This window comes from Neopsephotus bourkii, unplaced genomic scaffold (genome assembly GCF_033783945.1).
Source record: "Neopsephotus bourkii isolate Nb327-2 ecotype Australia unplaced genomic scaffold, CSIRO-AGI_Nbou_v1 NB_272, whole genome shotgun sequence".
Classification (NCBI taxonomy): Eukaryota; Metazoa; Chordata; class Aves; order Psittaciformes; family Psittacidae; genus Neopsephotus; species Neopsephotus bourkii.
Window position 1 is genome coordinate 599,462 of NW_026900781.1, and position 13,085 is coordinate 612,546.

Consider the following 13,085-nt stretch of genomic DNA (forward strand, 5'->3'; position numbering starts at 1 on the left):
GTGACTGAGAAACATTAGATACCCTGTAAAAATTACATCAGGTAGGCACGATTGTATCTCTCACAGGTTTGAGCACCTGGGTTAGGGGTGAAGCATGATGCCTTCCTCCCCTCAGGTCTCACAGCAAGCTGGATCTGCAACATGTTTGATGTGGGTGAAAAGCAGTTAAAGAAGAAGGTTGGACAGGGCCTTAGGTGACATATTCTGGTGTGAGGTGTCCCTGCCCATGGCAGGGGGGTGGAACTAGATGATCTTATGTTTTTTTCCAACCCAAACCATTCTGTGATTCTAAGGTTAACCAGCCTGTGTGTGAGGTATGGGAAGATTATTACTAGGCTCTGCATGATGTTAGAATAAAGATGGGCAAAGATGTGTCCAGCACATAATTTGCAGCATTAGCTGTATTTGTAACTGCCATTTACAAATCTGAATTGATGCAACTATGGAAGACATTCATGTGGCAAGAGGTTTGCAGATGAGTTTTAGCAGTCTAGCTAGGATCTAGACAGGAAGGGCATCGTATCATGCTTTTCTTACAATGGTTTCTCAAATATCTAATCCAGAAGTACAGGCTGTACTTCTGAGGCTTGTCCCTGCCTCTGAAGCTTGGCCCTGCAACTTCCTGTCTTTCTCCACTCTACAGTGGATGTTAGTATGTTCGTATAGCCAATAGTTTTTGAAAGGAAGTTTCAGATTCAGCTCTTCAGTATATTTTCCTATACATAACCAAATCTTAAATTCTAGTATAACCTGGCGCAACTGTACTAAACTTGCAGATTCTCTACTGAATGTATAACTATCACCTTTCCTGCGGCTTCTTCAGATCTTGGACTTCAACTGAATGTGTACTTTTCTTTTCTCTAACAGCAAAAGCGGAAACTGAGACTTTACATCTCCAACACATTTAATCCTGCAAAATCTGATGCTGATGACTCTGACGGCAGCATTGCTTCATGGGAGCTGCGAGTGGAGGGGAAGCTCCTGGATGACGTATGACTTACCTGTGCTTCAGTGGGGCTGGCAAGGATCTAGAGGTTGTCCTGTGGGGTGGTGGACTTTACTGGGGACATCAACTGAGACAAGACATCTCTGAATGGCGGCATTGGCTTATTGCTGCTGGGAAGGTGCTGTGTCCAGCCAGAGTGAGGGATAAGACCATAATGTAAATGTTAGGAAGGGGCAGGGAGGGCAGCAGACTTAAGGACAGGACAGGTTTGAGGAGGTGGAGAGAACAGGGATAAGACAATTCCCTTAAAAGATATGGCAGGGTTCAGGTCATGAGAGGTGTGCCTGCAGAAAACATTGCATCTTGTGCAGAGTATGATGGCAAGGGAAAGTGAGTAGTTTACATTCCTAGGGAGGACAAGATGATGTATGGATGGTCAGAGCAAGGATGGAAGAAAAGTTTTATCATTCTGAAGTCCTCAGAAACCTCAGTAATGGATTTAGCTTTCCTTGGGGAAGGCTGGACTTTCCTAAAAATGGTGTTATTTATTTGAATAGACTGGGCAAGCTAAGTATTTGATAAGATATAGATGGAGAATATGTCTGTGTGGAGAGGACAAGCTTTTCAAGGCACATCTCTCTGTCTGGAGATAACTATACATGAATCAAAATCATAATCTTGCTGGAGGATGAAGGGGTGACAAAGCAAAACATCTGGAAATTGAAGTTAGACTCAGTTTAGAAATTAGAGCATATATTTTAACAAAGAGAGTCTTTACTGGAACAAAATAGCTCCTCAATTACTGGCAATTTTATATTGCAGGAGGATGTATTTCTAAAATATCTGCATTAAAAAAGAAGAATATACTTGAAATCCTGTGGACTGTATTCTGTGAAAAGTTAGATTATATAAAGTGTGCTTATATAAAGTTAGATTATATAAAGTGTGATTGTATCTATGAAATCATAGATATGTATCTGTATATAAACTTAACAGTTTTTCATTCAGACAGTATGAGCTGTCTGGTAAAAAGTAACTGATAATTAAATTGAAAGGCAGAATGTAAAAGGAAATACTTTCACTTAGTGTATGATTGATCTGTAAAATTTGTTGTTATCTGACAAATTAGGCCAAGAAATTAACACTCATCAAAAAACCAAACTGTTACATAAAAGGTACATAATGGCCATAGAATCACAACATGGTTGGTTTGGAAGGAACTTTCAAAGATCATTTAGTCAAACCCTCTGCTGTGGGCAGGGACACCTTCCACTAGACCAGGTTGCTCCAAGCCCTGTCCAACCTGCCCCTGAACACTGCAGGGATGGGGCAGCCACAGCTTCTCTGGGCAACCTGTGCCAGGGCCTCACTACCCTCCTTGTAAAAAATGTCTTCCTTATGTCCAATCTAAACCTATTGTTTTTCAGTTTAAAAGCATTGCCCCTTGTCCTGTCACTACAGGCCTTGTCCCCTTCAAGTATTGAGAGGCTACAATAAGGTGTCCCCAGAACTTTCTCTTCTCCAGGCTGAACAAGTCCAACGCTCTCAGCCTGTCCTCACAGGAGAGGTGTTCCAGCCCTTGGATTAATTTTGTGGTCTCTTCTGGACCTGCTCCAACAGGTGCTTTGTTCATATTACAAGCCAGTCTTTTCCAATAACATTAAGAGAGAAAGGGAAAACTTCCCTCAAGTGTGCACTGTTCCACTACTGTTGAGATATTTGCATCGTACCCTGCATTTGTCAGAGAGAAAACTTAATTAGATTTGATGACATTTGTGGTCTATACGGGAATTAATGTTCAAGAGAAAGAGAAAGCCTGAGAAGGAAGCATAGAACACAAGCTAATATACGCAGCCTTAAACATTTCTGTTTCTTCTGCTTGTACAGCTCAGCAAACAAAAACGGAAGTTTTCGTCTTTTTTCAAGAGTTTGGTTATTGAGCTGGACAAAGATCTTTATGGACCTGACAACCATCTTGTGGAGGTAAGAAGGTCATACACCCTTTGCATATAAACCTGACACTAGCACAGCTAAACAGCTTTGTGCCTGTTCTCTACCTTAAGTTCCCTTGCATTTATTATCTCATTAGAGTACTTCATTTAAAGTTTTCAAAATTCCATTCTTTTTAAGAATTGTTTTCCTAGCAGAATCTGTGTAGTCTAAACCCATAGATGTGGTAGTGATGTAGTGCACATTTTTGAACAGAATGTATGAAATGGTGAAAATATTGTGCACATTTTTCCTAACGAGTAAAGCTTGTTAACAGCTGAACAGATTGTGCACTTAAGCTGAATTGTAAGGGCAGAGCAAGGGATTAATTGTGGGAGGGAGGGTGTTCTGTAGGGTTTTTTTTTTTCTCTTTTCTTTCTTTTTTATTTTTTAATTAATTGCAAGATCTCCAGAAGGCTTGTACTAGTCTTATTCTTACATGGCATACTGTGCACCTCCATGGAGATCACTGAAAAAAAAAAGACGGACCATATTACTTGCTTTTTCCTTTGGCAGTGGCACAGAACTCCTACAACCCAGGAAACGGATGGCTTCCAGGTGAAAAGACCTGGTGATGTCAGTGTGCGGTGCACATTACTCCTTATGTTGGACTACCAGGTCAGCAGACTGCTTTTGGCATGGAAATTACAGCCACTGGGACATAGCGCAACAGAAAATTCATCCTGTCACATACATCAAAACCCAATATACTTGGACTCAGAATGTCACATAGTCCATTGAGGTCAGAATGACACCAAACTGGCAGATTACTTAAAGGGGACGTATTAAACAAGTTTCTATTACAGCCTAGCAAAATCCTGTTCTTAGCACTATGATAATTAGTATTTTTATTGTCCATCTGCAGAAAAAATATATATTTCCACCTCACGCTTCTCAAAGAATAGCCAGATAAGTTGCACATGAGTTACGTGTGTGGTTCTGTACAGAATTTCAAAGGAGTGGCTTTTGCTAGTGGTACCTGAACTGTGCAGCTGTGGCAGCCTTTTTTTGCAGAGCAGACTACACAATTTTCCTGGGTTCTTCAGTTTTGATTACATTGTGCCCTAAACTGTCATAAGGCAACAGTGCCCTGAAAGGGTTAGCGTTGCTATTACTATTAGGTCTTGTTAGGCATTCCTGCTTCCTTTCTTTGTCGGTATTAGTTCTATTGTACTAGCAGTATTTGTGGGCTGAACCCATACAAGTCAGGGAACTGATCCATTTGAAAACTAAAAGGCTGACTTTGAAATTGGATCCCTGATCCCGGTCACAGGAAACAACAACAACAAAAAGTTAGGCAAAATTAGGTTATTCTGCCTTGGGATAGAATGTGAAAGAGGTTCCTGGGCACAATTTCAAACTATTTTAAGCTATCATAAGAATAAGCTGCTCAAAAACGCCCACTTACATTTCAGTTGTGGGTGTGCACTGCCACAGTCTCCATCCTCTTGGCACAAACAGTGGAGATTGCAGTTGTGGAGCTCACTAATCTGACTGAAACCATCCCTGAATGAAAAGTTGCTGTCTTAAGGAAATTAATAGAAGTTGCTGAGAGGACATGGGATCTCCCTTCTCAATGGTAGTTCAGTCTCAGATACATTTTGATTGTATAAGATCTTACTCTGCTCCATTCTCTTTCCCCTCCATGCAGATAGCATCTGTCCAAGGAAAAGACATTCCATTGTATGTCAACATAGAGAAAATTTTAGGAATTTTAGAGAGTGTATGAGCTAACCGCAATGCTGATGTAACCAGCTAAAATCTTTATTGTTAAGACAGTATAATGTCTTAACAGTATAATGTCTTAATGATGTTATGATCATCATTATTATAAATTTATGTTTTAAAAAAGATGTTCTCCTATGCTTAAGTCTCGATTTGTTCTAAAGCTAGCATTGGGTGACAGGACACGCAACAGAGTAATCCTTGCCTAATAATGTGACAATTATTATACTTGAGTATGGGAGCACACTAGAAGGGGCACCAAATCTAAAAGTATCCAAGGAATGTATGTTACTAGAGATGGCAAAACAGGGTACTTCAAGAGTTGGATCACAGAGGTCAAGAGAAGAAACATATTGTATCAACTAGCTGTGGTTTGTTAAATTTTCTGGTACCCTGCAGAATGGTGTGAACATGCCTGAAAAACAGAGTTCCAGGGTATTTTGTTGCTGTGAGGCAGCTGAGCATTTATTAGCAAAAGTCTAAACATCATTCTGACTTTATTCTCTCTGTCTGTGGTTAACCTTCAGAGGAAGGTCCATCCTCTTTCTTCCCCGCTTCCTAAAGTCAAGATATTCATCAGTGTTGAAAATTCCTTTCTGAGTCTGCATGCAAATTGTTATTACCTAGCTAACCCATGTGATACAGATAGTCTGTGTGCATAGCACATGTAGAGTGTCCCTCTTCTTTTCAAACCCTAGACATAGCTCTTCCGGAGCACTGACGATGATACACATTTGAGCATTTTGTATTTTTTTCAATCTCTGCCATTGCATGGGGTGCTTTGCCTGAGAAGCAGAGTCCCACAAGAATCAAAGCTGAAACTTCATGCCTGTGTATCTGGTTGCTTTTCTCTGTATTGTCATTTCCATCTCTGTTACAGCCTCCACAGTTTAAACTGGACCCACGACTAGCCCGTTTGCTGGGGATACACACACAGACCCGGTCAGCCATCATCCAGGCTCTCTGGCAGTACATCAAAACAAACAAGCTGCAAGACTCCCATGATAAAGAATACATTAACTGTGACAAATACTTCCAGCAGGTAGCTCCCTTTTGGACACAGTAGCTCTTTAGAGGCAAATAGGAGTGGATCCCTTCCAAGAGGCTATTTAGGTTTTGGTTGAAAATAAGTAAAACCCACCCCAAACACCAAATGTTTTTAAAATTCCAAAGTGTTTTGTTGTATTTTTATTTAGCAGGAAATATTGCAGGAAACATATCTTGGGAAAAATAAAGCAAACTGCTTTTATATTTCCTCTGGTAAAAAAATATTTTTTCTTTACGATATGCTGTTTCAAACCCTTAGTGGAAGAGGAAGTGTTCACTTCTCTCCCATTATTGATACACTTGATACTGGTGTTCTGTTAGAGTGGCCTGTGCGCTTTGGCAGCTAAACCAAAAGTGGGATACCTAAAATTGTTGTAATCTGATGCATCTGTCAATTAGCCCAGTTTGTAAGTACAGAACAATAAAAGCCAGAATTACAGCTTTCAAAATCACCTTACTTTTGAACTGTTGATTTCTTAACTTTCTCATTTTGATTGCAGTTTATGTTTTGGACAAGGATAACATGCTTTATTGTATTCCAGATCTTTGACTGCCCACGGCTAAAGTTTTCTGAAATTCCTCAGAGACTCACTAACCTGCTGCTGCCACCAGACCCTATAGTGATAAACCATATAATCAGGTAAGCTGGTGAGTCAGCTCAGCACTTTCATGTGCAAAACACTCACTATATAAAATACAGAAACAGCTACAGTAGCAGGGACCAGAATCTAGTTTTTACAACTTCCAGGTGTGTACCTTGGACTTTCTTGTGTGTTTACTCTCTGTGTCATTCTGGTCTATATAATTCTGAATGATTTTCAATAGAATGGTACCAATTCTCTAGGAGTATACAAAACAACTTCTTATTTTTATGCCTGTTAGAATACCACTGAAAGAGTTGGTCAGGTGTCTTTCCTAAGGGGAGAGGAATTGGAGTTTGAATCCACTTAGAGGGAAAAAGAGGGAAATGAAGTAAGATATTGTACATCATGAGCAATCAGTCCAGTCACTGTAAAATGTACAGCAGTATTACAGTTTCAAATGCAGTAGCCAGTCCATGCATGCTTTGTTGGGATTAGGTCAGCTGTTGTTTGTGTGTTGATCTTATTCTAAGAATGCAAACTAGTCAGAGATCTCAAGAGATTCGCAGTATAGAATGCCTAGATTCAGAGAAGGTCATTGTGATCAAGAGTACTGAGCTTCTGGCATCCTTGTCAAAACAGATGTATTCCTGGCATAGTAGATGGAATACGACTCTCAGCTATCTAGGGCACTTCCAGCACATTATGTATATAAGTGAAAACTTGGGGGGGGGGCAGGGGAGAGGAACATGGACAGATAAAGAGATTCCTGGGGATTGCAGTCTTGCCATTTAGATACTTCAGTCTTTCCCAAGTTCCTTTGTGGTCTTGGTCAGAACTCTGATTCTGGGTGTTTAAATATTATTGTTAATTGAGCATAGTGAGTTCATTTCCTACAGAATATTGACAACAAACATTTCTGAATATACTTAAAATCAGGTTCTTTATAGTTTAAATATTACATAGGCTATCAAAACAAAATTTGCTTTTTGTTTTGAGTGTATAAAACGGAGTAATCAAAAAGCAGCTTGACTACCATGTAGATTGATAGCTATATATAAACTGTAGTTGAAGACAACTCAGTGACCTATTTGGTGGACCAAAAAAAGCTGAGGTCCTCAGGGATAGTCATTGTCTTGAAGAAAAATGACAAGGAACTGATGGTTATGTTTCCAGGGGCAGAGCGACAGCAAAGAGCCTCTGAATTCTGATTGATGAAAGATGAGACAATATACTAGGATATACAAATATATAAAGATACTCTGTTCTTAAACTCTTTCAAGCATCTGCAATAGGCTTTATCAAAGAGTGTATTCTTGGCTGGATGGATATTTATTCTGATTCATTATGGCAGTTCTAACGGTCTTCTGTTACACTCTCTATAGTGTTGACCCAAATGATCAGAAGAAGACAGCTTGTTATGACATAGATGTAGAAGTTGAAGACCCATTAAAGGGACAGATGAGTAGTTTTCTTCTCTCAACAGCTAACCAACAGGAGATTACAGCACTGGACAACAAGGTACTAGCCCAGGAGTAAGGTATCACATGGCATATATTGCGTATCACATGGCATTGCGTACCTTCATGTGGGCTTGAGGTCATGTGTCAAAGACAGTACTGTTATAACAGGGTTATTGAAAAAGGATCATGTGTACTTTAAATAACAGTATCTGTCTTACAGCAGTAGTGAGCTCTGTAGGCTTGTATTAGGGATTCATGTAGTGGGAACTGTTAGCCAGCTTTTGGCATGTGTATAAATGGCTGGTTTAGCTTGGTAAAGAATGAACAAAAGTGGCTTCTCAGAGCAAGTGAAGAAGAGGTGTGACTTTGTGGACCAGAGATGACTTACGTGACGTACAGATAGGCCCAGTTTCTGTTTACCTCTAATACAAACAAATATGTTAAACCCTGGTCTTCATATGATTTTAAAGGGGGGCTGGACACTAGCAATCCTGTGTATTCTGGTAACTATTGCAGCATTTTTTTGTTTTATGGCTCTGGAGAAAGGTTCTTTGCAGCAGGGCAGCTGCTCAGCGAGTTGGTTCCCAGCCTATATAGGCTTGCATGCAGCATGCATAGCATTATTCCATTTCCAGTTCAGCCCACTATTTCCCATGTCTGCATCACTCCTTTTTTTGAGCACCTCCTACAGCAGACAGCAAGCTATGATTAGTGAAGTTTCTGAAGTAACTTCTAAGTAAACTGGCATAGGCTGCTGCATTGTTACCATCTGTACCATTTATTGCTGTGCTGTCACAGAGTCCTCTAGTGGAAACTCGGTGCATGCCAACAGATTTCTCTCCAGCATGGCTACATCATTTTCCCAAATAAGGAATGATTTTAAGTTGACAGCAGCTCTCTTCTGTTAACATACCATATAGTTGTGCATACACTAGTGGCCTTGATGGCACAGTGAGATCAGGGAAGGATTATTTTCCCCGTGTGTCTGGCCACATCAGCTGTTATGGCAAAATAAATGTATACATGAAACTAAACAAGACATGTTTAAAATGTCAGACTGGAATTTGAGAGGAATGGAATAGCGAAAGTTCGCTTTTCTGTGTATGTGCAAATGATTCATTACCTGTCCTCCCATTGATGATACTTGATTTTGTTATCCAGGATGATTATAAGACCTTGACTTTAGGACTGTTTGGGGTCTTCATTCTTCCTTGATGGCTAATGCTCATTTTTTTCATAATATTTCTGAAGATATGACTCATTTTCTATAAACTTTCCATACTCCTGAGTTTCCATTTTCACACTCTTTTTGGCACCTTTAATGGGCTTTCTCATAAGAAAAAAACGTAGAAGTTGTGGCTGTTACGTGAGTTAGTTTAATGTGGACATGATCAGGCAATCACTAGAAATTTTAAGGATCACACCAAGATATTAAAGATATGATGATGATTAACCTGGGGAGTAACTGCTTTCTTGCATTGGACACTGTCTAAAGACATATTATGTAGCATCTTTCCTGAAAAATCTCAAGAGTTGTCAGAAAGACTAATTATACACAGGAAATTATTACATTGTATAGTGACATGACTTAGCTCTTCAGTATTGTATATAGCATCCTATTCAGCAGTTCAGTGCAGGAAGCAGAAGTACAGGTGAAACCAAAATGTAATTGCAGGATTGCAGTTAACTCCCTCTTTGAAGGGAGAAAGCCATGGGGACCTGTGCAAGTCTGTGGTTCATAACTGTCACCTTTATACTTCACAAGAAATGCTAATAGGGCTCACCTCAGGGTTACTGGATCATGGGAAGAATCAAGTCCATCTGCTTTGTTTTTTTTCTGTCAGATTCATGAGACAATTGAATCTATAAATCAGCTAAAAATACAACGTGACTTCATGCTGAGTTTCTCCAAAGATCCCAAAGGATACATCCAAGACCTTCTCCGGTCCCAAAGTAGGGATCTTAAGGTAAGCTAAGGTTTGAAGAAGAATGAATAGTGGAACCAGAATGTAAGAATTTTATCTTAGTGCATATACAGTGTATAGCTAAAACATCAAGGATGGAAAACTGGTGGATGACAGACAGTGAGTGGAATACTGCAATCCCAGAGCAGACAGTATGCAGGAAAGACAGCTTAGGCTGTATTCCACTTTCAGCAGAACAGCTGTGCTTAATGGTGGGTAAATTTGTGGTCAGACAGCAAGAGTGAAGTGCAGGGCTGTGTTGGTGTATTCTGTAAAAATTAAAGCTATATTGTTTATGATAACACAATTTGAGTATTTTGTTCATAATTTAATCTTATTTAATAAATAGGCACATTAAATATGAGCTGCCTTTGAGCTTATCTTCGAGGTACCTAAGAAATGGAATGTAAACAAGTTCAGTTTTTTGCCAACAAAAATTAGTAATTTGTTCCTCATAAAGTTCCTCATAAAGACACCTCAAAATCAGATGTATTAATGAATCCATGAAATTATTTTAATAAAATTGTATCTTTCAAATAGAAATGTCTAGTTTCTTAGTCAATAGTCTTCCAAAAGATCTGTTGTTAAGATTATGATTATTATTATTTACACTGTATTCAAAAGGGGACAGGCATTTGAAAGAATGTTTAAATAAAGCACCCTTTAAGCTTGAAGAGCTTAAAAACTAAGTTGCTGTAGAGCTTCTGTGACTGAATACTTAGAACAGTTGTTCAGTGCTCTCCCTGACTGACAACCAGTCCCATAAGGGCCTTCTCTGGAATGTTCTGCCCTGCTCACATTGGAATTATAATTGCACAATACTACTCTGCAAAACATGTAAACATTTTTATATTTACCCTTAATTCTGTGATGCTGGAGACTTAGTCATCTAAATGTTATTTTTTTACAGAATCATAGGATGGTTTGGGTTGGAAGAAACCTTAAAGCTCATCGAGTTCCAACCCCCTGCCACGGGCAGGGACACCTTTCACTGGACTAGGTTGCTCCAAGCCCCATCCGGTCTGGCCAGGGGTGGGGAAACTACAGCTTCTTGTGGCAGCCTGTGCCAGTGCCTCATCAACCACACCATAAAAAAGTCTTATATCTCATTTAAACCTACCCTCTTTCGGTTTAAAACTGTTGCCCCATGTCTTGTCACTACAGGCCTTGGTAAAAAGTCTGTCTCCACCTTTCTTAAAAAACTCCTTTAAGTATTGACCGCACAGTAAGGTCTCTCCAGAGCCTTCTGTTCTCCAGGGTGAACTCCAGCTCTCTCATCTTTTCTTCATAGGAGAGGTGTTTCACCCTTGTCACAATTTTTGTGGCCTCCTCTGGACCCACTCCCAACAGCTCCATGTTTTTCTTATACTGTGGATCCCAGAGCTGGACACAGTACTGCAGGTGGGATCTCACAAGAGCAGAGTAGAGCGACAAATCTAGCTCCAGCTGGCCTTAGCTTTCCTGAGCTGATCCCTACACATCTGGGCAGGATCCCCATATTCTTCCCAACATAGAAGTCCCTAGTTCCACAGCCTGTTCATTTCCTTCTTACGCTTTAGTTTGACCAGGATGTCCTTGCTGTGTCATGCTGGTCTCTGCCTTCCTTTCCCTGTTTCTTACAAATGGGGATCTAGAGCTCTTTCACTCTTAAGAAAAATGTTCTTAAACAGTTGTCAGCTCTGTTCAGCTTCTTTGTCCTTAAGGACAGTTTTCCAGGTGATCCCATCCACTAATTCCTTAAACAACTTTCTGTTCAAATCCTGCTTTCTTGGTAGTTGTGTAGAGACTGGAAAATCAGCTCAGGATTTTCATGAATTACTAGGGTTCTGTTCCTCACACTTCAGTAGAATAATTTGTCCTTAACACTTTCGCCATCAGAACTTCTCTTGAAATCAAGGTAAAATACACTTTGAGATGAGGGCAACACTAGTATAGATTTGTGTTTCAATCTAATGTGTATACCTTAATAATTTCAAACTGTTACCTTATGTATGGGTAATTACTGAGGTTCTTTGAATACATAGGCTAATAAAATACATGGTGCTGGGGAACTTTTCCTAGGTGCTGGAACTAAGCTATCCATGCTGTCAAACTGTTAGTGATTGTGGCACTTGGCAAGGGCAACTACTGGTGTTCAGAACTACTCCTTGACACAGAGAAAGCAGAGGTTAGGAGCTCTTCACAGCTGATAGTTTGTATGTGACCATATTGTTTTGCTAATTAAGCACATATGCCATTCATTGTCCATTTGCCTTGGGCTTAAAGAATGGTCCTGAACATTTTTAATGTAGTAATACAGATAAAATTTGACTTTAGGTAAATCTCTTTATGTTTCTTTACATGGTAGAAGAGCTATAATGAAAAACATTTTTATTTTTGTCACAGGTGATGACTGATGTAGTTGGAAACCCAGAGGAAGAACGCAGAGCTGAATTTTATCACGAGCCATGGTCTCAAGAGGCTGTGAGCAGATATTTCTACTGCAAGGTATGAAGGAATTATCCACACTGCTGGGTTATAAATGAATCTTCTCCCACTAAAAAATTGAATCTGCTAAACTGTACAGTTTCTCTTTTACTTTCAGATCCAGCAGCGCCGGCAGGAACTGGAACAGTCTCTGGGAGTGCGCAACACATAAGTACTGTTCACAAGATCCCATTGGCATCATGACCACCAAACCAGTGGACTTCCCAGTGTTACTTAGCTCACTGTTACACATGGACCTGCTTCCTGACTGGATGAGAATGTACCATCAGCACACCAGTCAGAACACCAGCTTTGAGTGACCCTTGAAAATCTTGCCCATGGGGGGTGTCTCAAACAATTCCAGGCCAGAGACAGCGCCATACAAGTGTCAGTGTTAAAGAAGATTAAAGGTTCATTCATCAACGCACATCATTAAGTTTTAGTGGAAAGTTCAGACACTACACAGCAAATCCTAATGGGCTATGCATAGAATTGTGGGTGGCACTGAAGGGGGAGGCTGAGATAGGTGTTATAAGAGACTACAGATTTAGAGAAATAAATGCAGTTCTCATACTATTTACCTAAGAGTCTCAAATAGTAACTTCTCTGGAATTAGACAGGATAGTCTTTCTTATAGCTGTGGAATGCTTTACATTCCTGAATAGATTTCTTACTCCAGGTGGAACAGTACAAGAAGCCATCTCACTATGGGAAAGAAGAAACTAGGAGGATTTTCATTTCTGAAATGAAGAGCCCCTCTGGAAGAAAGAAGCATAGTCAGAACATCTCTTCTGCAAATTCTAATACTTCTTTTTTGCCTTGCCCCTGCAGTGAAAGGTAGACTGATTTACATTATCTGTAGATGGGTATGATCAGTGTGCTGTACTGAGAGGAAGAGAATTAT

The 13,085-nt window shown here is 39.9% G+C and overlaps 1 protein-coding gene across 9 annotated transcripts in view; it reads left to right on the top strand.

Moving 5' to 3' along the window:
* SMARCD3 (SWI/SNF related, matrix associated, actin dependent regulator of chromatin, subfamily d, member 3) overlaps positions 1–12,761 on the top strand; it is an 83,716-nt gene extending 70,955 nt beyond the window's left edge. For all 9 annotated transcript variants that reach the window (XM_061346300.1, XM_061346299.1, XM_061346298.1 and 6 more), the window contains 9 exons: positions 868–990; positions 2,834–2,929; positions 3,452–3,553; positions 5,541–5,702; positions 6,250–6,347; positions 7,674–7,809; positions 9,596–9,718; positions 12,101–12,202; positions 12,300–12,761. In XM_061346300.1, coding sequence (XP_061202284.1) covers positions 868–990; positions 2,834–2,929; positions 3,452–3,553; positions 5,541–5,702; positions 6,250–6,347; positions 7,674–7,809; positions 9,596–9,718; positions 12,101–12,202; positions 12,300–12,353 — 996 coding nt within the window. In that variant the 3' untranslated portion in view covers positions 12,354–12,761. The remainder of the gene's footprint in view (positions 1–867; positions 991–2,833; positions 2,930–3,451; positions 3,554–5,540; positions 5,703–6,249; positions 6,348–7,673; positions 7,810–9,595; positions 9,719–12,100; positions 12,203–12,299) is intronic.
* Positions 12,762–13,085: the final 324 nt, after the last annotated feature.